The sequence below is a fragment of the Myotis yumanensis genome, unplaced genomic scaffold (genome assembly GCF_028538775.1).
Source record: "Myotis yumanensis isolate MYYU_CA2020_CCGP unplaced genomic scaffold, mMyoYum1.0.hap1 SCAF_1, whole genome shotgun sequence".
In the NCBI taxonomy this organism is placed as follows: domain Eukaryota; kingdom Metazoa; phylum Chordata; class Mammalia; order Chiroptera; family Vespertilionidae; genus Myotis; species Myotis yumanensis.
The window spans coordinates 150,373,947-150,399,633 of record NW_027223752.1 but is presented as its reverse complement, the minus strand read 5'-3'; the positions used below and the strand labels follow the sequence as shown (position 1 = coordinate 150,399,633).

At 42.8% G+C, this 25,687-nt stretch overlaps 1 protein-coding gene across 7 annotated transcripts in view; it reads right to left on the bottom strand.

Moving 5' to 3' along the window:
* Positions 1–25,687, bottom strand: part of ABI1 (abl interactor 1) — a 107,269-nt gene that overhangs the window by 25,192 nt on the left and 56,390 nt on the right. For 4 of the 7 annotated variants that reach the window (XM_070433089.1, XM_070433114.1, XM_070433124.1 and 1 more), the window contains exons 3-5: positions 12,534–12,710; positions 2,391–2,405; positions 1,586–1,686 (exon numbers count right to left, since the gene is read on the bottom strand). In XM_070433089.1, the coding sequence (XP_070289190.1) occupies positions 1,586–1,686; positions 2,391–2,405; positions 12,534–12,710 (293 nt within the window). The remainder of the gene's footprint in view (positions 1–1,585; positions 1,687–2,390; positions 2,406–12,533; positions 12,711–25,687) is intronic. The other 3 variants (XM_070433095.1, XM_070433105.1, XM_070433133.1) reach the window with 1 other exon arrangement.

Here is a 25,687-nt window from a genome sequence, read left to right as displayed (position 1 = left end):
CCCCAAATGTGATTGTCCCTTTGTAACCAAGTAGAAGACAAGTGTTTTATTGTGTTTTTTTTTTTTTTAATTTATTGATGAGAGAAAAAGAAAAAAAGTCAACCTGTTATTTATGCATTGCTTGCCTCTTGTATATGCCCTGGCAGGTCAAACCCATAACTTGGGCGTATTGGGACAACGTTCAAACCAACTGAGTGAGCAACTCAGCCAGAATTAGAAAACAAGTTTTAAAAACATTTTTAATAATAAAGGTTATTTTAAAAAATTCTTAATTGAAGTAAATGAATTTTTGTTACTTTTCACAAAAACTGTGTTACCTTTTTTAGGAAAAACATAGGAAAGGGTAATTTAAAAGTATTAATCCTACTTCTAAATATAATGGTTATAATTTTTGAAATGCTCAATAATATCAAACTTTGACATATACATTATTCCCAGTTCAGTCATCCATAAGCCACTGTCCTTGTACATTATGAAAACTAAATATCTCCTCTGCAATTTATTCCTACCTCATTATGGAAATTTATAGACAATGGACAAGTATAGCACATTCTGATTCTAGATGTAATACCATTCATTTTTCAATAAATGATTTTAACTTTTCTATTTAATAACTTCATGTATTTTTTGCAGGGGTAAGGAGTTTACAGAATGAAAATAAAAACCAAGAGTCTATTTAAAAAAGGCTGATTGTTGATCCCTATTACTATGAAATAATTATTTCCCAGCCCTCCACTAAAAAAAAAAAAGAGCTCTAATATATTATTTTCTATGTTAAGGTGAACAATCTTTCAGAAGTGTCCTACCAAATATTCACAAATGTTATTGCACAAAGAACTGAGAAGGAAGACACCACCAATGGTTATCTTTTTTGCTCCTCAACTGGCCTTCTCACAAAGCTACTCAAGTATGAAGTATGCAAAATCTGTGGACACAGACAATGGTGTGGTGAGGGCCTGGCAAGGGATGGGAGCCGGCTGGAAGAGGTTAACGGGGGGAAAAAGAGGATCTATGTAATACTTTCAACAATAACGATTAAAAAAATATATAAAATAAAAAATATGAAGGGCCCTAAGATTACCTAGCACAAGCACCGTTAGAAATATTCCAGGTAAAGAGCCTCTAAATCTTAGGTAGAAAGTAATAGAGGAAACAGAAAAGCTGCAGGTCACGAAGCCAAACTATACAAAATAGACCACTTATTCAAAGTTCTGTAATATAAATATTGTAAATACTTGCGAAAGCATCACATAGAATGAATACACTGCTCATTTCATTTGAAATAAACTTAAGTCAAATTGCTCTCTCTCTTTTTTTAAAGGAATTAAAAAGATAAATAAATAATGCACATTTCTACATATACAAAAGAACTTGTCTAGTACAGACTTCCATAGAAGAGAATATTATAAAACAAGTAGATTCATTTTGGATTCTGCTCATGGAAATAAGCACCAAAATGAATTTGTAAAAGGTAGTGTCACACTGAGAGGGGTCCATAGCAAGAACCCCTACATTTACTTAAGTCACAGAATCATCTTTTCCTTTACTATATGAATTTTCTAGTAAAATTTACTTGGATTCTTACCCCAACGTTCCCCGGCCTGACATGGGAGGACTTGGTGGTTTCTGAGTAGGAGGATTTGTTCTCGACAGTGTGCCAGTTCTTGCAGGCTGGTTATTTCCATGCTATAATGCAGGAAAAAAGCTTTTATTTTTATATCAAATTGTTCTCTTGGTGTTTTGATACGAAGTTATTCTTTTTAATATCAGAATGTGAAGTAAGGATTCCCAGACAGTTTTAACAACAGACTTTGTTTCTACATTTTAAAAAGTCAAGAAACCAATTGCACTTGGCTTTTTCTATTATTCATACCAATCTATGGCAAAATACAGGTGAAATTATTGGATTTTATATATTATTTTATTGTTAAACATGTTCACCGAGATCAAACTTATCTGCATTCAAATATGTAGTTTCCTAAAATTTTTAAAAATGTGTGCATGAGTTTAAGCTATAGATCTCAGTGTCAATTTGCTAAAATATTCATCTAAAAAATCATCTTTATCCTAAAAACTAAGAAACAAAGTCATATATGATGTCTGGGAAACCTTCAATAAAAGCAAGGCAACTATCAAAAAATAAGCAGAGCAATTCATGTTAGCAAAATTAATGTTCCTATATAAACGCAGATGTCAATATATCTTTGATATATTAACACATCCAAGCTAAATGTAGCTACTTGTATTGAGTTTGAGTATATTTAATCTATATAAATCCTATGGGGAAAAAGCAGGCAGATGAAGGAAGAGTTTTCAAATTTTAGTGGCTCTGCAGCCTCTATCAATATAGAGGTAAAACTGTGTATCAAATGATAAATAATATCTCTTACCTTGGCTTTTAGCCACTTTACGTTGGCAAAAAAGGGGGGGAAAAAGTAGAAATTAATTCTAAATATGTTATACCTAATAGGACAGGTTTATGTTTACAGTTATTCATTTCCTGTTAATAAGTTTTTACCCAGCCATTACTTCAAATATTTTGTAAAGAAAAAGATATCCATTAGCAGCTGGGAAATATTAATGTGTATCACATATTTTTCAAAAGAAGAATATATTCACATAAGGAAACTACCACTTATTTATGCCAATCTCATACAGACCCAATAATTTCTTAGTTCTGTATTTTATCCTATGGAACTATTCCAAATAAATCACAGATGATAAACTTCGATTTGAAAACAAATACCATAACACATAATATGTAAGGCTATTTTAATACATCAGTGTACAAGACCTAAGACTTTACTGGATAACAAATGCATAAATATGAGTATTCATTATTTGAAAAGTAGTATAGTATAGTATTTTTTAAAGTGGTAAACTGAAAATATTACAATTCAAAATAACAGGTTGCTTCAAATTCAGAAAAATGACGAAACACCTCCAAGTCTAAAAACAAAATCACTATGCAGGTTAATACCTTAGCCAGATTTTAACTACGAAATAGAGTCTGGAAACCCTCCTGTTTGTAACTTGATGGATCCAAATTTAAGCAGGCCAATACCTTCTGAACCAGTTTAGCCCGAATTCAAAACTGAAGAAAAGCTGCTTTGATCTTTTTTTAACTTTATTTTTTTAATATATTTTTATTTATTTCAGAGAGGAAGAGAGAGGGAGAAAGACATAGAAGCATCAATAATGAGAGAATCATAGATCAGCTGCCTCCTCACATCCCACAAAAGCCCACAACCCAGGCATGTGCTCTGACAGGGAATCAAACCATGAGTTAATAGATCGACACTCAACCACTGAGCTACACAGGCTGTGCGAAGCTGCTTTGATCTTAAAGGCTACTTCTATGAAACATGACTAGTCTATAATAATAAAAGCGTAATATGCTAATTAGACCGGACATCCTTCCAGACGTCCTTTCATACGACCTTCAGGATGAAGCTGGGGCTGCAAGTGAAGCCCAGGTCCCAGGTGCCAGAGTGAAGCCGGTGCTGGCAGCCAGGGGAAGGCTAGCCTACTCTTGCACAAATTTCGTGCACTGGGCATCTAGTCTATATATCAAATAACACATACATATGTATTAATATGAACACATGTACATATATGAATAATCTATAATAATAAAAGCATAATAGGATAATTACATCAGACAGCTGAACGACCTTCCAGAGGAAGACAAGACGGAGAGGGCCAAGGCAAGCCACCTCGGCTGCGAGGGCCAAGCCCCTTGCACAAATTTCGTGCATTAGGCCTCTAGTATGAAATAATGTGTACAGTCCTAAGGCATCACTATAAGTGCTATGCCACTTAAGAACACTGTCATGTTGTAGAATCTAACTTTTTATAGATTTTAGGGGTTTCAAGGTCTTTCCATAATATGTGCTGTTCTAAATATATATCTAACATTTTTTAGGTGATCCTAAAGACAACATTAAGGATATTATCCTAAAAAGGAATGTACCCGTCTTTAGAATGATATTGCTCATTTTTCTCTGAAAACAATGTCTGGAATTCTACCTAGCCAGTACATACACCTGGATTTAGAAATTAAAGCTGAATAACATTATCCTTGGATATAAGATATCCTATCTAATAATAGACAAACATTGTAATTAACCGTACCTCTGACACGCTTCCCATTGGCTAATCAGGGCGATATGCAAATTAACTGCCAACCAAGATGGCGGCCAGCAGCCAGGCAGCTGAAGTGAACAGGAGGCTTGCTTGCTCCAGTGAAGGAGGAAGCCAAGGTTCCCCGCCTGTCGCTGCTGGGCTCTGAGCTTGCACTCTAAGAAACAATGTTGCAATTATAGACGCTAAACAAACCCCATGCTTTCAGCCAGCAGGCCGAGCTGGAGTTGCAACAGTGTTTCAATTATAGAAGCCAAACAAACCAGATACCTGCTTTCAGCAGCCGAGGTCTCAGAGCTGGAGCCGAGCCTAAGAGCTAAAGCCGGCTCTCAGTTCCAGTGACAGCCATAGAAGGTAAATAAAGCCCAGAATAAAAAAAAAAAAAAAAAAAAGGAGAGGTTGGGAGCTTCAGTCACCCACCAGCCTGAAAACGGCCCTCATCCAGGCTGGCCAGGGACCCAAGCGGGACCCCCACCCTGATCCAGGACACACTTCAGGGCAAACCAGCCAGCCCCCAACCGTGCACCAGGCCTCTATCCTATATAGTAAAAGGGTAATATGCCTCCCGGCACCGGGATCAGCGGAGTAGCGAGGCCTCCTGGCACTGGGATCAGCAGAGCAGCGAGGCCTCACTGCCCCAGTGTGAGGCGGAGCCGCGAGGTCTCCCAGCACCGGGATCAGCGGAGCAGCAAGGACTCACTGCCTGTGTCAAACAGAGCCACGAGGCCTCCCAGCACTGGGATCAGCGGAGGCACAAGGCCTCCTGGCCCCTGGAGCAGCGTGACAGGGGGCAGCACCCAAACCCCCTGATCGCCCTGTGGCTCTGTGTGTGACAGGGGGCGGGGCCACAACCTCCCTATCCGCCCTGCTCTGTTCGTGACAGGGAAAGGCGCCCCAACCCCCTGATCGGCCCTGCTCTGTGCCTGATAGGAGGGAGCTCCCCAACCCCCTGATTGGTCCTGCTCTGTGTGTGACAGGGTGCGGCGCCCCAACCCCCCCATGGGCCCTGCTCTGTGTGTGACAGGGTGGAGCCACAACTTCCCAATCGGCCCTGCCCTGAGTGTGACAGGTGGGAGTGCCCCAACCCCCTGATCGGCCCTGCTCTGTGGGTGACAGGGGGCGGCGCCCCAACCCCCTGATCCGCCCTGCTCTGTGTGTGACAGGGGGAGGTGCCCCAACTCCCCTATCGGCCCTACTCTGTGCATGACAGGGGGAAGCTCCCCAACCCCCTGATCGGCCCTGCTCTGTGTGTGACAGGGTACGGAGCCCCAACCTCCCTGATGGGCCCTGCTCTGTGCGTGACAGGGGGTGGCGCCGCAACCTCCCCATCGACCCTGCCTTGAATGTGACAGGGGGCGGCGCCCCAACCCTCCAATCGGTCCTACCCTGAGCGTGACTGGGGGTGGCATCGCAACCTCCCGATCCGCCCTGCTCTGTGCATGACAGGGGGCGGCGCCCCAACTCCCCAATCGGCCCTGCTCTGAACCCAACCAGGGGCTGCACCTAGGGATTGGGCCTGCCCTCTGCCACCCGGGAGCGGGCCTAAGCCAGCAGGTCGTTATCTCCCGCGGGGTCCCAGACAATGAGAGGGCACAAGTGGGGCTGAGGTACACCCCCCTCCCACCAGTGCACAAATTTTTGTGCACCGGGCCTCTTGTGTTAGAAATAATTAAGTAAGCAACGACTTTTTTTTTTCTAATCCTCACCTGAGGATATTTTTTCCATTGATTTTTAGAGAGTGGAAGGGAAAGTTGGAGGGAAGGAGAGAGGGAAAGAGTAGGGGAGGGAGATAGAGAAACAATGATGTGAGAGAGACACATTGATTGGTTGCCTCCTGCATGCACCCTGACTGAAAGCCAGGGATTGAACCTGCAAGCCTGCTATGTGCCCATGACCAGGAATCAAACCCGAGACCCTTCGGTCCACAGGCTGATGCTCTAACCACTAAGCAAACTGTCCAGGGCACAATGATCTTTTTTAAAAAATCAGAAAAGTGGAGAAATAAAAAAAATCAGCAATACACTATTAGTGAAAAAAATAAATGTTTGCATTTGTATAACACACAAACAAAATATGAACAAATATGCCACATAAAAGCTTCTAAGATACACTATTCTGACAGACCACTCATCCTCCTACCCCAGTCAAAAATAGATTTTAAGGATTCCTGTCAAGATGGCAGAGTAGATAAATGTGGTACTTGAATCTTCCCATATCCACATCAAAATTACATCTAAACTACAGAACAATCATCATTCAGACCCGCCTAAAATCTAGCTGAAGGGAAGTCCTACAACTAATGATATAAAGAAGAAACCACTTTCGAGACTGGTAGGAGGGGTGAATACTCAGAATAGGCTGGTATCACAACCACATGTGGTGGTTAAAAATTGGGAGTAGCCCTGGCTGGTGTGGCTCAGCTGGTTGGACATTGACCATGCACCAAAAAGTTGCTGGTTCAATTCTCAGTCAGGGCACATGCCTTGGTGGTGGGCTCAATTCCTGGTGGTGGGCATGCATAAGGCAGCTTCTTGAAGTTCTGCTCTCACATCAATGTGTCTCTCCCTCTCTCTCTCTCTCTCTCTCTCTCTCTCCCTCTCTCCCTCTCTCCCTCTCTCCCTCTCTCCCTCTCTCCCTCTCCCTTCCTCTCTCTTTAAAAACAAACAAACAGCAAGCACTGTGGCTGAAATAGAGGGCTACTGGAGACCCAGATGTTCCTCTTAAAAAGGAACACACAGACTTACTTGGACTCTGAGTTCCAGCATTGGGACAGCAGCCTGAAATGTATCAGGGACATATGGAGAGGAACTGAACTGTATGGCATCAGGGCGAGAGCTGGAGGGGCAGCTTTCTCCCTGACAGGAGTGCTGGCAGAGGCCATTGATGAGCCAACAAATGACATATCCAAGTCTCCATCCAACTGTCTAAAAGGGTATGCCCTGCCCTAAGACCCCACCCCACCCCACCCAACTTGCAGGCCCACCCAAGCTGTTTCCCTGGCTTTTACATAGCAATAGCCAGTCTTGGCTCCTGTGTCAGACTTTCCAATAATCCCTCAAACAAGCAGCATCTGGCCTCTGCATGCCCTGCACCTCTCACTAAGTAGTACCAGGCGCAGCAATAGTGGCACCCGGCTTGGATCATAGCTTGGTCTCTCCTGGGCATCTCACCTCAAAGCTCAGCATAAATACCAGCCATCTGCAGATTGCTTTGTAGCTTATTTTGGATGGCCCTAGGCCAGTGGTTCTCAACCTTCCTAATGCTGCGACCCTTTATTACAGTTCCTCATGTTGTGGTGACCCCCAACCATAAAATTATTTTCGTTGCTACTTCATAACTGTAATTTTGCTACTGTTATGAATCGTAATGTAAATATCTGATATGCAGGATGTATTTTCATTGTTACAAATTGAACATAATTCAAGCATAGTGATTAATCACAAAAACAATATGTAATTATATATGTGTTTTCCAATGGTCTTAGGCAACCCATGTGAAAGGGTCATTCGACCCCCAAAGGGGTCGCAACATACAGGTTGAGAACCGCTGCCCTAGGCAAAACACAAATAGTGACTGACCTTGTCCTATACCTCCAGGTAGTCCCCAGAACAAGCACACCCACTGGACAGCTTCAGACCAGGTTGAAGCACCACCCAATCACCTCCACGAGCCACACACACAAGAGGTGGACTCAGCAGACACCAAAGACCTGATGAAATCCTGCTCTGTGGGGTGGGACCCTGCATAGCTGATACTCCGCGATGCAGCCAGTCCTTGCAACCAGTCCTTGCAACCGATCAACCTTGGAATAAATCCTTCCCCTTGATGTGTCAACAGCAATTAAGACTCAACAACAACAGGAGGGTATACCAAAGCCCACATAAGGGGCACTCCTAGAGTGCCCAGCTCAGCTAAACAGGGAGGCTGTGCCACTGGACCCTACAGAATACCTGCTACATTAGACTGGAGGCTGCAAAAATTAGGAGACAAAGAAATATGTCCCATATGGAAGAACAGAACAAAATTCCAGAAAAAGAACTAAACAAAATGGATTCAAGCAATCTACTAGATGCAGAGTTCAAAACATTACTCATAAGGATGTCAAAGAACCTAGGGGAAGAGTAGATAAACTTAGAGAGGACTTCATCAGCATAAAAACATACATGGAAACCATAGAAAAGAACCAGGCAGCCGAAACCGGTTTGGCTCAGTGGATAGAGCGTCGGCCTGCGGACTGAAAGGTCCCAGGTTCGATTCCGGTCAAGGGCACGTACCTGGGTTGCGGGCACATCCCCAGTGGGAGATGTGCAGGAGGCAGCTGGTCGATGTTTCTCTCTCATCGATGTTTCTGACTCTCTATCTCTCTCCCTTCCTCTCTGTAAAAAATCAATAAAATATATTTTAAAAAAAAAAAAAAAAAAAACATACATGGAAACCATAGAAAAGAACCAGGCAGCCGAAACCGGTTTGGCTCAGTGGATAGAGCGTCGGCCTGCGGACTAAAAGGTCCCGGGTTCGATTCCGGTCAGGGGCATGTACCTTGGTTGCGGGCATATCCCCAGTAGGGGGTGTGCAGGAAGCAGCTGATCGATGTTTCTCTCTCATCGATGTTTCTAACTCTCTATCTCTCTCCCTTCCTCTCTGTAAAAAAAAACCAATAAAATATATTAAAAAAAAAAAAAAAGAACCAGGCAGAAATGAAGGATACACTAACGAAAATGAAGAATAATTTACAGGAAATCAACAGTAGAGTAGATGAAGCTAAGAATCAAAACAGCAATTTGGAATAGAAGGAAGCGAAAAACACCCAATCAGAAGAGAAAAAAAAAGAATCCAAAAATATAAGGATAATCTAAGGAGCCTCTGGGATAACTTTAAGCATATCAACATTCTTATCATGGGGGTGCTAAAAGGAGAAGAGAAAGAGCAAGGAATTGAAAACCTATTTGAAAAAATGACAGAAAACTTCCCTAACATGGTGAAGGAAATAGACATACAACTCCAGGAAGCACAGAGAATCCCAAACAAGATGAACCCAAAGACACTTATACCAAGATTCATCATAATTAAAATGCAAAAGGTTAAAGACAAAGAGAGAATTTTAAAAGTATCAAGAGCCCTGGCGAGTGTAACTCAGTGGTTAAAGCTTTGGCCCATACACAGAAGGATTGTAGGTTTGATTCCCAGTCAAGGGCATGTACCTGGGTTGCAGGTTCAATCCCTGGCCCTGACTGGGGTGTGTGTGGGAGGAGACCCATCAATGTGTCTCTCTCACATTGATGTTTCTCTCCCCCGACCCTCTCCCTTCCACTCTCTCTTAAAAAATAAAAATCAGTGAAAAACAGCCTCAGATGAGAATTAACAAAAAAAAAAAAAAAAGCAAGAGAGCCCTAGTTGGTGTGCTCAGTAGTTTGAACACTGGCCCATACACCTATGGGTTACGGATTCAATTCCCATTCAAAGGCCCTTACCTGGTTTGCAGTAACTGGATTTCAGGTTTGATCCCCAACCCAGGTCAGGACATGTACAGGAAGCAACCAATCAATGTGTCTCTCTCACACTGATGTTTTTTCCTCTCACTCTTTCCCCTCCTCTCTTCCACTCTTTCTAAATAAAAATCAATGGAAAAAATATCCTTTGGTGAGGATTAACAACAACAAAAAGCAATAAGAGAAAAGCAGTTAGTTACCAACAAGGGAGCTCCCAAAAGACTGTCAGCTGATTTCCCAACAGAAACGACAGGCCAGAAGGTATTCGCAAAATATATTCAAAGTAATGAAAAACAAGGACCTACAACCATGATTGCTCTACCCAGCAAAGGTATCAATTAGAATGAAAGGACAGATAAAGAGCTTTCCAGACAAGACAAAGCTAAAGGGGCTCATCACCACCAAGCCATTATTACATGAAATATTAGAGGGTCTTATTTAAGAAGGGGGAAAAATATAAAAAATATGAAGAATAAAATGACAACAAATACATACCTATCAACAATTTAATCTAAAAATAAATTAAACAAACAAGCAGAACAGACTCAGAAAACATTTTGAGGGTTGCCAGATAGGAGGAGGGTTGGGGAGATGGGTGAAAAAGGTGAAGGGATTAAGAAGTACAAATTGGTAGTAACAATTAGTCACGGAGATGTAAAGTAGGGCATAGGAAATACAATCAATAATAATCTAATAACTATACATGGTGTCAGATGAGTATGAGATTTATCCGGATGATCACTTAGTAAGTTATATAATCATTGAGATGTATAACTAAAACTAATATTATGTGGTATGTAAACTGTAATTTAAAAAGAAAAAAATACATTTTTAAAAAGTCTGCATAACAATATGAATGTGCTTAATGCCACAGAACTGTACACTTCAAGTGGTAAATTTTATGTGATTATATTTTACCATAATATTTTTAAAGTTTAAAAAACCCCCGAGTCTAAAATACCTGTATTACAAAAAAGTAGACTGCCAAAACTCACATCTGTATACTTTCAGTATAGATCATGCTGTGTTTACACTTCCCATTTATACATATATAAAATAGTTGAATATTCTCACCCATTCCTTGTAAAATGTGGTTTCATCTTATACTCTGCTAAGTATTGTGTATTAAACAATTATTACTGAAGGGACAATAGAAGATATTCTAAGAGGATGATAAAACTTTATTCATGAGTGTATACTGCTTTGGTAGGAAGAAAAATCAAGATTGGGCAAAAGCGGAACAAGTGAGTGAATAAATGAGTGAGTGTGTGTGTGCACTTGCACATATACATGTGTAAGATATATATAAATTTTAATCCAAAGACAAGTTAAATAATACAAAAAACTTCTTCCAGCCTCTCAAAATCCAAATCCTATAGATCAATCTAGTCTAAAAATATCTTAAAAATCTAGTCTAAAATAACTGAATTTAAACCAGCAGGTGTGGCCCAATGGTTGAGCATCGACCCCTGCACCGAGAGGTTACTGGTTAGATTCTCGGTCTGAGCACATGCCTGGGTTGTAGGCTCAATCCCTGGTGAAGGACATGTAGGAGGCAACCAACTGATGTTCTCTCCCATCGATGTTTCTATCATTCTCTCCCTCTCCCTTACTCTCTGAAATCAGTAAAAATATATTTTAAAAAAAGAGAAAACAAGCCCTAGCTAGTTTGGCTCAGTGGATAGAGCATCACCCTGTGGACTGAAAGATCCCAGGTTCGCTTCCAGTCAAGGACACACGCCCGGATTGCACGCTCGATCTCCAGTAGAGGGGTGCAGAAGGCAGCCTATCAATGGTTCTCTCTCATCATTAATGTTTCTCTCTCTCTCTCTCCTTCTCCCTCTCCCTTCCTCTCTGAAATCAATAAAAATATATTTTTTTAAAAAACAGAGAGAAAACAAGATATGGTATTCACAACAAATCTATAATGATAAAATGCTAATATGCAAATGGACGTCATGCCCTCACGCTGTAATGACTGATCAGCAGGAGCCTGCGTCCCTGCCTGATGCTGACCGAGAACATGACTGACGCTGCGTCTCCTCCCAGCGCCGGCCGGGGACTTTGACATGCCGGTGGGGCTTGACGGGGGTGGGGTCAGCCGGGTCTGGGTCTCACCCAATGGGGGTGGGGCCAGCCTGGTCTGGGTCTCACGGGATTTTGAGGCGCACTCGGGTGGGCAGGGACTGGACTCTGGATCCCACGGCACGCTCCAGACTCTGACAGGAGGGAGGAGGGAGCCTGATACCCATACCCAGGACCCACACAGCAGGGCAGTGGTGGTTAGAGGCAATCAAGCTGGCAGGGGAAGGCAGTTAGGGGCGATCAGGTCAGCAGGGAAGGGCAGTTAGGGGCGATCAGGCTGGCAGGGAGCAGTTAGGGGCATGAGGCTGGCAGGCAGAGGCGGTTAGGGGCGATTAGACAGGCAGACAGGCGAGCGGTTAGGAGCCAGCAGTCCCGGATTGCGAGAGGGACGTCCAACTGCCAGTTTTTGACAAAATATTTGAATTTTTGTCAAACCAGCAGTCGGATATCACCCGAGGGGTCCCGGATTGGAGATGGTGCAGGCCGGGCTGAGGGACCACCCCCCACCCCTCACCGTCTACGAATTTCATGCACCAGGCTGCTAGTTTATAATATAGTCTAAGATTAAAATACCTCAATGAATGAATAGCCACTTCAAGTTTTAACAGCTTCTTGAATATAGCCTATCCCAAAATTCTGCCCCATTTTGGTATAATACCTGGCTAATATTAAATAAGTGTTCGATGAAAATTGTAATGCTAGTTACTAAGACAGTCTACTAATTCTTCAAGAAAATAATCTTTATCAGCATTTTGCTATCCAAAATATTTACTGGGTAAATAAGTTATTTTAAGTTAATGCAATAAAAATGCTTACCTTGACACCATGGCCCACATCATCCAGAACTGTATAGTCAATAGGTTTCCGAATATACCTTACAGGGCGCTCCATATTTGCAGGTGCTATTATTTTATGAGTTCTTGATGTATTCTTATTTGTTGTCAAAATACCAATCTCCCTTCGAGCCACTTTCTCTTTATGAATGTCCACCGTCTGTATTTTAATATAAACAATGCAAGAGATTATTATTAGGCATAGTATAGTAAATAATAAATACGCCCATATATCTTGGATCATAAACAGGTTGGACCATATAACTGTATCACATCTATTTTCCAGTGAATACTATATTTTTCCCTTCAAAATTAAGCAAATTAATATCCTCAAGGTTCAAAACAGGGAATAGCTTAAAAGTAATTTAAAAAATGAATTTAATGGATTTGATTCCAAAGCAATTTTCTTTCCTGAAGATTTGGTGCTTGTGTGAAAGGACTGGAGTCATACTCAAAGTAGCTTACACTTTATGTAGTGAGGATGCAAAAAAAAAGTAAATCAATAATTAGAACACAATGAGATAAGTGCAGTAGTGACACATGCAGTTTATTAGAAATTAAAGGTGTTCAGCCCTGGCTGGTGTAGGTCCGTGGTTAGAGTCTCAGCCAGCACAGCAAGGGGTAGCAGGATTGATTCTTAGCCAAGAGTATGTATCCGAGTTGCTGGTTCACTGCCCACCCCCAGGTCCAGCACAAGTGGGAGGCATCCAATAGATGTGTCTCTCTCACATCAATGTTTCTCTTTCTCTTTCTTGCCTTCCCTCCCTCTCTCTGAAAAGCAATGGAAAAAAAATATCCTCAGCTGAGGATTAACAAAAGAAAAAAATTAAAGGTGTTCAGAGCAAGGTACCAAACTAAATTGAGATGGGTTCACTTAAAGTAGCGGTTCTCAACCTGTGGGTCGCAACCCCTTTGGGGGTCGAACGACCCTTTCACAGGGGTCACCTAAGACCATCGGAAAACACATATATAATTACATATTGTTTTTGTGATTAATCACTATGCTTGAATTATGTTCAATTTGTAACAATGAAAATACATCCTGCATATCAGATATTTACATTACGATTCATAACAGTAGCAAAATTACAGTTATGAAGTAGCAACGAAAATAATTTTATGGTTGGGGGTCACCACAACATGAGGAACTGTAATAAAGGGTCGCGACATTAGGAAGGTGGAGAACCACTGACTTAAAGGCTTTATAGAGGAGGTAGGTTTTTCAGGATGAATAGGCAAAATGGAAATTATTCAAGGCAGAAAGAACTGCATATTGCAGACAATAGTATAAGAGAAACTAAGAGCAGATGTCACAGCCTAGCTAATATTGGCTTTTATGGCCTTAAAATTATTTTTAAGTTTACTTGTCAACACTTAAAAACTGGATAGTAGTTAGCATAAGAAAAATTGCACAACTGCTCAACAATTTAAATTTGTCCTAATAGTAATAAGAAACCAATAAAATTTAAATTGAGTAACATCATCAGATCTGCATTTTAAAAGATCCCTCTGGCACAGGTATTGATGACAGACAGAAGAAGACTACTGACTAGTGAGACCAGTTAGGCAATTATGGTAATCTAGGTAAGAAAAAGCAAGGACACAAACTGAACTGAAAAAAAAAAAAAGGGATGGGGGTATGGTTAGGAAAAAACCCCACAAGTTTAATATTAATGTTCATTTAAGATTTCATTTCACCATAATTTTTTGAGATATATTTCTTTTCTTTCTTTTTAAATTGATTTCAGAGAGGAAGGGAGAGGGAGAGATAGAAACATCAATGATGATAATCATTGATCAGCTGCCTTCTGTATGCCCCCCACTGGAGACCAACCCTGCAAACCAGGCATTGAACTGGAATTAAACCTTGGACTCTTCAGTCTACAGGCCGACACTCTACCCAGTGAGCCAAACCAGCGAGGGCTTTACCATAATTTTTTTAATGGAATGGGAAAAAACCTCTATCAAAAACGTTTTCACAACTCCAAAATAAGGTACATGGAGACAACTCCCCTTGGGTGTCCAGCACTTTTGCACATCTTACAAGGAAAGACACCCGAGTGCCTTTGCTCTGGATATCTAAACTAATAAAAGACAAACATGCAAATTGACTGTACCTTCACTACGCCTTAAGCCACGCCCACCAGCCAATCAGAGCAATTATATGCAAATTAACCCAACCAAGATGGCGGCCAGCAGCCACGGAGCTGGAGCAAGCAGGAGGCTTGGTTGCCCCAATGATGCAGGAAGACAAGCTTCTCAGCTGCCGCAGCCGGCTCTGAGCTCCACTCAAAGTAACAAAGTTTCAATTATAGAAGATAAATAAACCCCAGATACCTGCTTTCAGCTGGCCGTGGCCATGGAGCTGGAGTGAGCAGGAGGCTTCCCTCCTGCCCGCCCTGGCCGGCTCTGAGCTCCTCTCAAGGCTACAAAGTTTCAATTATAGAAGGTAAATAAATCCCAGAAAAAGAAGAAAAAAAGGAGAGGCTGGGAGCTTCTGTCACCAGGGGCTTGGCCAGCCTGAAAACAGCCCTCAGCCCCTCACCCAGACTGGCCACGCACCCCAGTGGGGACCCCCCACTGTAAAGGGGGTGTGACCAGCCTGAAAACAGCCATTAGCCCCTAACCCAGGCTGGCCAAATCTCCATAGGGTGAGGGTCGCCACGGGGGGCGGGGGGTTGACCAGCCTGTAAACAGCCATCAGCCCCTCACCTAGGCTGGCCAGGCACCCCAGCAGGACCCCCACCCTGATCCGGGACACCCTTCAGGGCAAACCAGCCGGCCCCCACCCGTGCACCAGGCCTCTATCCTATATAATAAAAGGGTAATATGCAAACTGACCCTAATAGCAGAACTACTGGGAATGAATGGTCACTATGACACACACTGACCACCAGGGGGCAGATGCCAATGCAGGAGCTGCCCCCTGGTGGTCAGTGTGCTCCCACAGGGGGAGCTCTGCTCAGCCACAAGCCAGGCTGATGGCTGCCAGTACAGTGGTCATGGTGGGAGCCTCTCCCGCCTCCTCAGCAGCACCAAGGATGTCCGAATTCAGCTTAGGCCTGCTCCCCGCTGGCAAGTGGACATCCCCCAAGGGCTGCCGGGCTGCCAGAGGGATGTCTGACTGCCAGCTTGGGCCCGATCCCCCAGGGAGCGGGCCTAAGCCAGCAGGTGGACATCCTCCGAGGGGTCCCAGACTGCAAGAGGGCATAGGCCGGGCTGAGGGACCCCCCCGAGTGCACAAATTTTGTACACCGGGCCTCTAGTCTATATATAGAAAAGTCTAATATGCAAAGTGTCCCCTCAGGAGTTTGACCAACCGGGAGTTCAATCGCTTGCTACGACATGCGCTGAACACCACGGGGCAGCACGGAAGGAAGGAAGGCCCCGGCCAGCAGCTCACAGCTGGAGAAGGGAGTCCCCGGCCGGCAGCCCACAGCCGAGGAAGGAGGCCCCAGCCAGTGGCCGGCAGCAGCTAGAGACCCTACCCGTGCCTATACCTGTGCATGAATGTCATGCACTGGGCCTCTAGCTTATATAGTAAATGCCTTAGAAGATACAGTGTCTACATACACACAGCAAAGGTAAGGAAGGCTTATTGCCCATTATAAAATATCTGGTCCCCTAAGCTGAGAGTTCCTTTGTTTTAATACACCTAATTCAGAGGGCAGGCATCAATTAGCTCTCTTTATAGAATTCTATGAAAACTGGGGCTGGTTATCTGGCACCAATGCTGACAATCTGGCTAATGCTGCTGCCATGAATTATGACATCCTTTTTGTAATCCAAGACTCTCGTGTCCTTTAATAGTGTCCATGATACAGTGGCAGGCTAACTGGTTAGCTTGCATGAAGAGTGAAATCTCAAACCCTTCACAAGGTTTGATAATTTTGGCAATGACAATGGAATCTGACGGAGAAAAATCATTTTAGAAATAGAATGAGAGGCTAGTTAATAGGAATTGAGAGAAGTCCATGGGAATTGTGAGTCAACATGGTGACCAAATTTGTATGGTCAACCAAGCAATGAATGGTCTTCTAATTCACTGCCTGTTAATGAGGCTGGATTGAGGAGGCAGTTTCAGGCTAAGGACCAGTAAGTAGTAGGTTCAAAGAGAGTAGCCCCACTTACTTCAACCCTCTATCAAGTTGACAATCAGCCTCAGCAGGTCTGCCCTGTGAACAACTAGTACTAAGATTTGTCTGTTGGAGAGAGGGAGAAACACATAAGGTTCTATCCCCCATAGAGAAAGGTAACTACTGTATTTTTTCCATGTATAACATGCCCCCATGTATAAGACGCCCTCCAATTTTCCAACCCAAAATTAAGAAATCAATATTTTAAACATTTTGCTGGTTTCCCTCTTAAGGCCTTCTTCTTTTTTGGCTTCTCAAGGAGTTGTTCTTCCTGATTTCTCCACTGTCTGATCATACACTCAGTGGGAGGAGGTTCAAACTGTCTCTCTGCAGCTCTATTTCCATGTTCTTCTGCATAGCTGATTACATTCACTTTGAATTTTGCAGAGTAAGACAATCGCTTACTGGTATTTATCTTTTTTATTTTTTGACATCTTTAAGGGCTCAGAATGCTCTGGTCCCTGTTGCATCTGAGCATTCTCCACCTCCACCTCCAATTACAGCATCAGCTGACATCAGTAACAATAAGGCTCGTGATTGGAGGAAGCCTATTTGACAAGGTATGGGCAGCTACACACCCATGGGCTCCGTCCTCGGCTGACTTCTATGTATAAGACGCCCCTTGATTTTCAGTCTAACGATTTTAGAAAAAAATAGTGCCTTATACACGTTAAAATACGGTACATTGGCTGTGAAAGGAGAAAAATTGCAGCCACTATGCTCAAAATAAGAATGGACCTTGAGGGCATTAAGCTAAGTGAAGTAAGTCAAACAAAGAAAGACAAATACTGTGACAAATACTGTATGATGCCACTTATATGTGGAATCTGAAAAACAAACTAATAAGAACAAAAATAAGCTCACAAACAGAACAGGTTGGTGGTTGCCAGAAGGGAGGGCTAAGGGTTCAAAAGGTACAAACTTCCAGTTATAAAATAAATGTCTATATTGCATATTTGAATATTGCTAAGAGAGTAAATTTTAAGAGTTCTCATCACAAGAAAAAGAAATTTTATAATTATGAATGGGGACAGATGTTGACTAGACTTTTTGTGGTGATCACTTAACACTATATACAAATATTGGATCACTAGAGGTCCGATGCACAAAATTGATGCAAGGGGCTCAGCCTCCGCCTGCCGCTGTGGCAGGGGGCCTCTGCCACCTCTGCCTCAGCCCCTGCCACCCCGGCTTCGACTGGAAGGTTATCCGGAAGGACATCTGGTCTAATTAGCATATTATGCTTTTATTATTAGATTATGTTGTATACCTGAAATTAACAGTGTTGTCTATTGTTATATCTCTATTTTTTAAGAGAAAACATATACATACAAAATAGAAATTTGTTTCCTTCTGCTTCCAACACTTTAATCCCAGTCAATTTACTATCATTGCTCAACCTAGCTACTACAGTAGCATTCTAAGTGATCATTTGCATCCAATCTAGCCTCTTTCCAATCTGTTCTCCATGATATAAGCATAGTGATCTTTATAAAAACAGTTTGCAAAGATATATGCACCCCTATGTTCACTGCAGAATTATTCATGTGGCCAAGACATGAAAACAACCAAAATTTCCTCCAATAGATGATTAGATAAACAAGATGTGGTACATATATATAGTGGAATACTACCCAGCCATAAGAAAAGGTAAAATACTGCCACTTGTGACAACATGGATAGACCCTGAAAATATAATTCTAAGCAAAATAAATCAGACAGAAAAAGTTAAGAACCATGTGATTTCATTCATATGTGGAATATAAAACTGAAAGCAACAAATGAACAAATAAGAAAAGCAAACAAAATCTCATAGACACAAAAAAACAGTATGGTGGTTACCAGAAGGAAAGGGGGTGAGGGAGTAGTAAAAGGTAAAGGAGGTCAAATATATACTGACAAAATAGGGTTTGACTTCGACTGGTGGGCAGATAATGTAATATACAAATGAAGTATCATGGATTTGTACACTTGAACCCTATGTAATCTGATTAACCAATGTTACCCCAATACATTTAATTTTCTTTTAAAAAAACAAATACCAGTAAATTTGAGAAAACAAAATGAAAAATTTTAAAGATCTCTTACTGGCTTAAAACCTATTAAAAGAACATCCCACATGGTTCCTATCTTCATGGGGAAAAAAATTCAAAATGGCTCAAGTTTGTTCCACATTTTTCTCATACATCGTTTTGTCCATAATTCTCCTTAAAATCATGTGTTCGGCCTTCCTATTTACTTCAATCATTGTAGAACTATTCCGGACACTATTTCAAATTACTTGACTGGGTAGGAGGGTGGAAGAATAGAGGAGAAAGAGAGAGAGACAGACAGACAGACAGACACTGACGGATATGTACAACAGTGTGATGATTGCCAGAGGGAGGTGAGGGAGAGGAGTAGAGGAGGGTATATGGGGTATAAATGGTGATGTACAGAGACTTGGGGCGGTGAACACTCAATACATTGTATAGATGGTATGTTGTAGAATTGTGCATCTGAAACCTGTATAGTTTTGTTAACCAGTGTCACACCAATAAATTGAATAAAAAGAACCCTGGCCAGTGTTGGGTCAGTTGGTTGAGCATTGTCCCATGCACCAAGAGGTCACTGGTTCGATTTCCAGTCAGGGCACATGCCCAGATTGCTGGCTATGGACTCTATCCTCAGTAGGAGGCAAATTGATGTTTCTCTCTTGCATCAATGTTTCTTTCTCTCCCTTCCTCTCTCTAAAATCAATAAAACACATTTTAAAAAATAAAAAGGAAAAAAAATTACTTGAAAAATTTACCCGAGTCTACACCCTCTCTGGTCTCCCAATTAGGAATCAATCATGAAAATCCAAATCACAATCCATCAGGCAACACACAACCCTCCATATGGCAGAGCAAGTGAATAAAGTAGATAGGAGGAGGGGAACAGGACTGGAACATTTATATAACAACAGCATGCATACAAACTTTGTTCACCAAGACAAAGTTAGCTTTTTCAGGAAGATCATTCCTTCACATACTTGAATGCCCTTACTTTCACACTTTTGCTTCACCTATAGAGAGCAAAAGAAGCAGATCAATATAAAGAAAATTTATTTTCAATTCTAATATACTGGAGATAAAACTTAAGAGTTACCCTAGTTGAGAGGGACTAGAAAGCCCAGGTGATCATCCTGTAGCAATCCCTGGACCTATGAAGCACAGCAGAAAACCACTGGTGTAAAAAACAACACACAAACATGCAATCAGAAAATCTAGGCTCTTTGACTTACTAGTTCTGAAATTTTATACAAGTTTTTAAGTTCACTAAGATTCCATTTTGCTTATATAACATGGGGATAGGGTACTATTAGAATCTATAATATTGCTTAATACGAAAACACTAAAAAAATTAACCAATTATGAATCTTATTTCAAACTATCCAATCTCAAACCGGCAATTAAGGTAAAGTATTTCTCAATGTTAATACAAAAACAGACATATCACATTGTGTATTAGAAATATATGAATGTGGAATCTGGAGGATATTATATTAAGTGAACTAAGCCAGACACAGAAAGAAAACATACATTGGATGATCTCACTTATATGTGGAATCTAAAAAAGTAGAAAACACAGAAGGAAAATAAAAGGTGGTTACCAGGGGTGCAGAGCTGGGAGAAATGGAAAATCTAAAGAAGTTCAAACACACAGAAGCAGAGTAGAAGGTGGTTACCAGAGTTGGGCAAAGGCTACAAAGTTGCAGTTATGGAGGATGAATAAGTCTAGAGATCTAATGTACAGCATGATGACAGTATTTAATATAGCAAAAATTTGCTGAGAGAGTAAATTGCAGGTGGTCTCATCACCAAAAAGTTAACTATATAAGAAGATATGTTAATTAGTTTTACAGTAGTTATTTCACTATGTAATGTATATTAAATCATGATACTGTACATCTTTAGTATATATAATTTTTATTTTTAAAAATAAATTTTTAAAAAATGTGCATTATGTTTAAATCTCCGTTTTTGCCACTAGCAATAATAGCATTTTGGAGGTCTCCTCAGAGCCAATCTACTGAGCATTAAGGTTCTAGAAGCTTGAAACTCAATAATTCCAAGGTAAGACAAACTAAAGAAAAGATAGAAACCCAAAGGCAAAATCTGATCAATGAAGATCATGCTTGCTGATTCAGCAGCAACTAAAGGAGAAGTGATAAAGTCAAACGAGAATGTATATGAGATAGATCTGGAAGTAATGGATAAAATGAACATGTTTAGGGGGAATCACCTTTTATGGCGCAGGTATGTTCCTGAAGACCTTATACATATTTCAAAGCTCACAAAATCCAAAAACTCGGCTTAATATAGGACAGTGTTTCTGTTTAGAGCCCAAACATCAAATGACAATAAAATGAAATTCTTCCCCCATCCAATAATAAATAAGGGAAGAAATTGGAAAAACAAAAATGAAATGGGAATCTGAAAGATTAGCCTAAATAAAAAATTGTGTGGCTTTCATAGCCAGGTACAACACACCGCTACCTACTCACAACCATACATCTCTCTCATTGCCCCACTCCCATCCAATGTAGTATTACTGGTGCCAAGTCTTCCCAAACTGATCTACAATGCCTCTCAATGGGGGGGGAGGGGGGTAAACAAAGAATTTACATGTATATATGCATTACCTATGGACACAGACAATAGGGTGGTGAAGTCCTGGGGAGGAGCGGGAACCAGTGGAGGGGGACAATGGGGGGGGGGGGGGGACATCTGTAATACTCTGAACAATTAAGATTTTTTTAAAGAAGTTATTAAAGACAACCCTGGCCAGAAAGCTCAATTGGTTACAGCATCCTGATATGCCAAGGTTACAGGATCGATCCCCAGTCAGGCCACATACAAGAAGCAACCAATGAATGCATAAATAAGTGAAGCAACAAATTAATGTTTTTTCCATTCTCTCCTCTCTCTCCCTCCCTCTTTCTCTTTTTCTTTCCCTCTCTCTCTCTCTCTCTCTCTCTCTCTAAGAAGCAACCAATGAATGCATAAATAAGTGAAGCAACAAATTAATGTTTTTTCCATTCTCTCCTCTCTCTCTCTCTCTCTCTCTTTCTCCCCCTCTGTCTATGGTATACAGGCAAGATAAAAATCAATAAAAGAGCCCTAGCCAGCTTGGCTCAGTGGATAGAGCGTCAGCCTGCGGAGCGAAGGGTCCCAGGTTCGATTCCAGCCAAGGGCACAGGCCTGGGCTGCGGGCTCAATCCCCAGTAGGGGGCGTGCAGGAGGCAGCCGATCAATGATTCTCTCTCATCATTGATGTTTCTCTCCCCTCTCCCATCCTCTCTGAAATCAATAAAGAAATATATTTAAAAAAAAAAAAAGACTGGCAGTATCACACATGACTTTTTTTTTTTTTTATTGATTTTTTACAGAGAGGAAGGGAGAGAGATAGAGTAAGAAACATCGATGAGAGAAAAACATCGATTAGCTGCCCCCTGCACATCTCCTACTGGGGATGTGCCCACAACCCAGGTACATGCCCCTGACTGAAATCGAACCCGGGACCCTTCAGTCCGCAGGCCAACGCTCTATCCACTGAGCCAAATCGGTTTCGGCCACACATGACTTTTTTAAAAAAATCAATAAAAGAGTTATTAAAGAAAGACTAAGAAAATTGAAAACCAAACTCACAATTTCTTTTTAAGGACAGAGCAGCCATTTTCAATATGAAATTAGAAACGGAATATGGTTCTAAAGGAATAATTAAAATATTCCAAGTTATTCTATTAAGAAATATCTGTTCCGCCCTAACCAGTTTGGCTCGGTGGATAGACCATCGGCCTAAGGACTGAACGGTTCCGGGTTCAATTCCGGCCAGAAGCATGTACCTTGGTTGAGGGCGCATCCCCGGTGGGAGGTGTGCAGGAGGCAGCTGATTGATGTTTCTAACTCTCTATCCCTCTCCCTTCCTCTCTGTAAAAAATCAATAAAATATATATTTTTTTAAAAAAGAAATATATGTTCTTAAAACAAATGTTAAAATAAAAAGTTAAATCTCATAAAGAAATAATATTTTCAAGTTATCTTTTAAAATATGGTTATTTAAAACTATTGTACAAAAATGTTATTTTAATTATGCTCTCTTACTTTTCCCTTATCAATCTGGGGGTGGGCAGAGGGGACATTCTTCTTTTAAAAATCCTCCAGAAAAATCCTTTCTTAATTATCAAAAGACAAAAAAAGCAGGCAAGAAAGAAGTATGACACAGCAAAACTATTTAATATTGCACATATTTTCTATATCATATTGGAAGGCTGACTAGCCTCACAAATGCCTCTACCAATTCAGAGCGGGAATTATAGGTTTCCAGCAAAGAACCTTATATGAGTTTAAAAGCACAATAAATGTTTGCTAAAATAAGAACTACAGAATAAAAACTGAAACACTTCTGATCTGAATAGAAAAAGGAGAGGAGTATGAAACAAGTAGAAAAAGTGTAAGAGTCCTGAGACAAGCCAAACAGAGAAAGCCTTTAGCCAAGAAAGAGACAATCTTTGTCTGTTACTGCGTATTTGGATCAGGCTCTGGAAATGGCCCTATGCCCAAAATGTGGAGTTACAGAGCTTTGTTCAATAAGCTTGAAACAAGGTCCCAATCAACTGTGAAGTTAACTTGATTCAGAATGACCTATATAAACACTACAAAATAGTTCTATTTAGAAAAGATGAGCTACAAAATAAGACTTTGGTGGAAAACATAATATAAAACACTGGCATCAGTGTATATATATTCTGAAATATATATTTAATACTGGGAAAAATTGGATCTGTCACCAACACTTTGACCCATATGAAATTTTTTAGTACCATCCAAAGACACTTTTCTGTCACCTCTTAAGAATATAAGAATACTCCAGATGATAACTATACATACATCTCAAAGAAAAAAAAAATTTGTGCTTAATTTATGTATAACCATTTTTTATCCAAAGTAGGATCTAAGGTAAATATGAAGTTTTAAGAGAACATTAAATCACAATTTATCTTTTAAATATCAGGTCATGAATTGTACTTATTCCCCAACCTACTATTCCTTTCTAAGAATAATTTTTGTTTTAATATTTCATGAGTGTCTCTCTCTTATTAAAAAGACTAGGGACCCGGTGCATGAAATTCATGCGGGGGAGGGGGGGAGAAGGGAGGAGAGTCCCCTCAGCCTGACATGCACCCTCTGTCACGTTCCGGGACCCCAGCCGCTCCGGGCCTAGGCACAGACCTACAGGCTCAGGGTGGCCTGACTCCCGAAGACGCCTGTCCCAGGGACACAGGCCTTTTGGTGCCGGCGCGCCGCGCAAGTGGCCACAGAGCGAGAACCTCCACCAGCGCCTGCACACACACTCCAGTAGGGCAGGAGCTTCCCCTGCATCACCATGGCGACTCGGAGGAAGCTCCAGGCTCCGCCGCTGGCTTCCACGGTCAGCGCGGCCCAACCCAGGGTCCCCGGTGCCTATACACGCCAACCAGGCAGGAGCTTCCCCGGTGTCGGTGTGCGCCGCCCCACCCCTCGGTGTCCATGCGCGCGGCCCTAACCCCTGCTCCTGGCGCCTGTGCGAACATGCCAGCCCAGCGGGAGTTTTCCCAGCGCCTGCGAGCTCCAGCCCCACACCTGGCTCCCCGGTGCCCATGTGCACACAAATTGCCATTGTGCTATGGCAATGCTGGGAAATACCTGCCCCGCCCCAGGCTGCCCAGTACCTGTGTATGCAAATTAACCCATCTTTGGTGAGTTAATTTGCATGCCACTCCTCATTGGCCGGTGGGCATGGCTTAATTTGCATGTTTCTCTTTTATTATATAGGACTAGAGGCCCGGTGCACAAAAATTTGTGCACTCGGGGGGTAAGGGGGGATCCCTCAGCCCGGCCTGTGCCCTCTCACAGTCTGGGACCCCTCAGGAGATAACGACCTGCTGGCTTAGGCCTGCTCCTGGGTGGCAGAGGGCAGGCCCAATCCCTAGGTGCAGCCCCTGGTCAGGCTCAGAGCAGGGCTGATTGGGGAGTTGGGGTGCCGCCCCCTGTCATGCACAGAGCAGGGCGAATTGGGAGGTTGCAGCACCACCCCGTCACGCACAGAGCAGGGCCAATCAGGGGGTTGGGGCCCTGTCACGCACAGAGCAGGGCCAATCCGGGGGTTGGGGCGCTGCCCCCTGTCACGCACAGAGCAGGGCCCATCAGGGGGATTGGGGCTCTGTACCCTATCACGCACAGAGCAGGGCCAATCAGGGGGTTGGGGAGCTCCCCCGTCATGCACAGAGCAGGGCCGATCAGGGGGTTGAGGAGCTCCCCCCTGTCACGCACAGAGCAGGGCCCATCAGGGGGTTGGGGAGCTCCCCCGTCATGCACAGAGCAGGGCCGATCAGGGGGTTGAGGAGCTCCCCCGTCACTCACAGAGTAGGGCCGATAGGGGAGTTAGGGCACCGCCCCCTGTCACACACACAGCAGGGCCGATCAGGGGGTTGGGGCACCGCCACTGTCACACTCAGGGCAGGGCTGATGGGGAGGTTATGGCTCTACCCTGTTACAAACAGAGCAGGGCCTGTGAGGGGGGGGGGGGGGGGTGTTGGGGCGTCGCACCCTGTCACGAACAGAGCAGGGCGGATAGGGAGGTTGTGGCCCCGCCCCGTCACACACAGAGCCGCAGGGCGATCAGGGGGTTTGGGCGCTGCCCCCTGTCACGCTGATCCTCTGCCAGTAGGCCTCACGGTTCCGCTGATCCCGGTGCTGGGAGGCATATTACCCTTTTACTATATAGGATAGAGGCCTGGGGGCCGGCTGGTTTGCCCTGAAGGGTGTCCTGGATCATGGTGGGGGTCCCCACTGGGGTGCCTGGCCAACCTGGATGAGGTGATGATGGCTGTTTGCAGCTGGTCACACACCCTTCAGGGTGGGGGTCCCCAGTGGGGTGCCTGGCCAGTCTGGGTGAGGAGCTGAGGGCTGCTTTCAGTCTGGCAGTTGACTGAAGC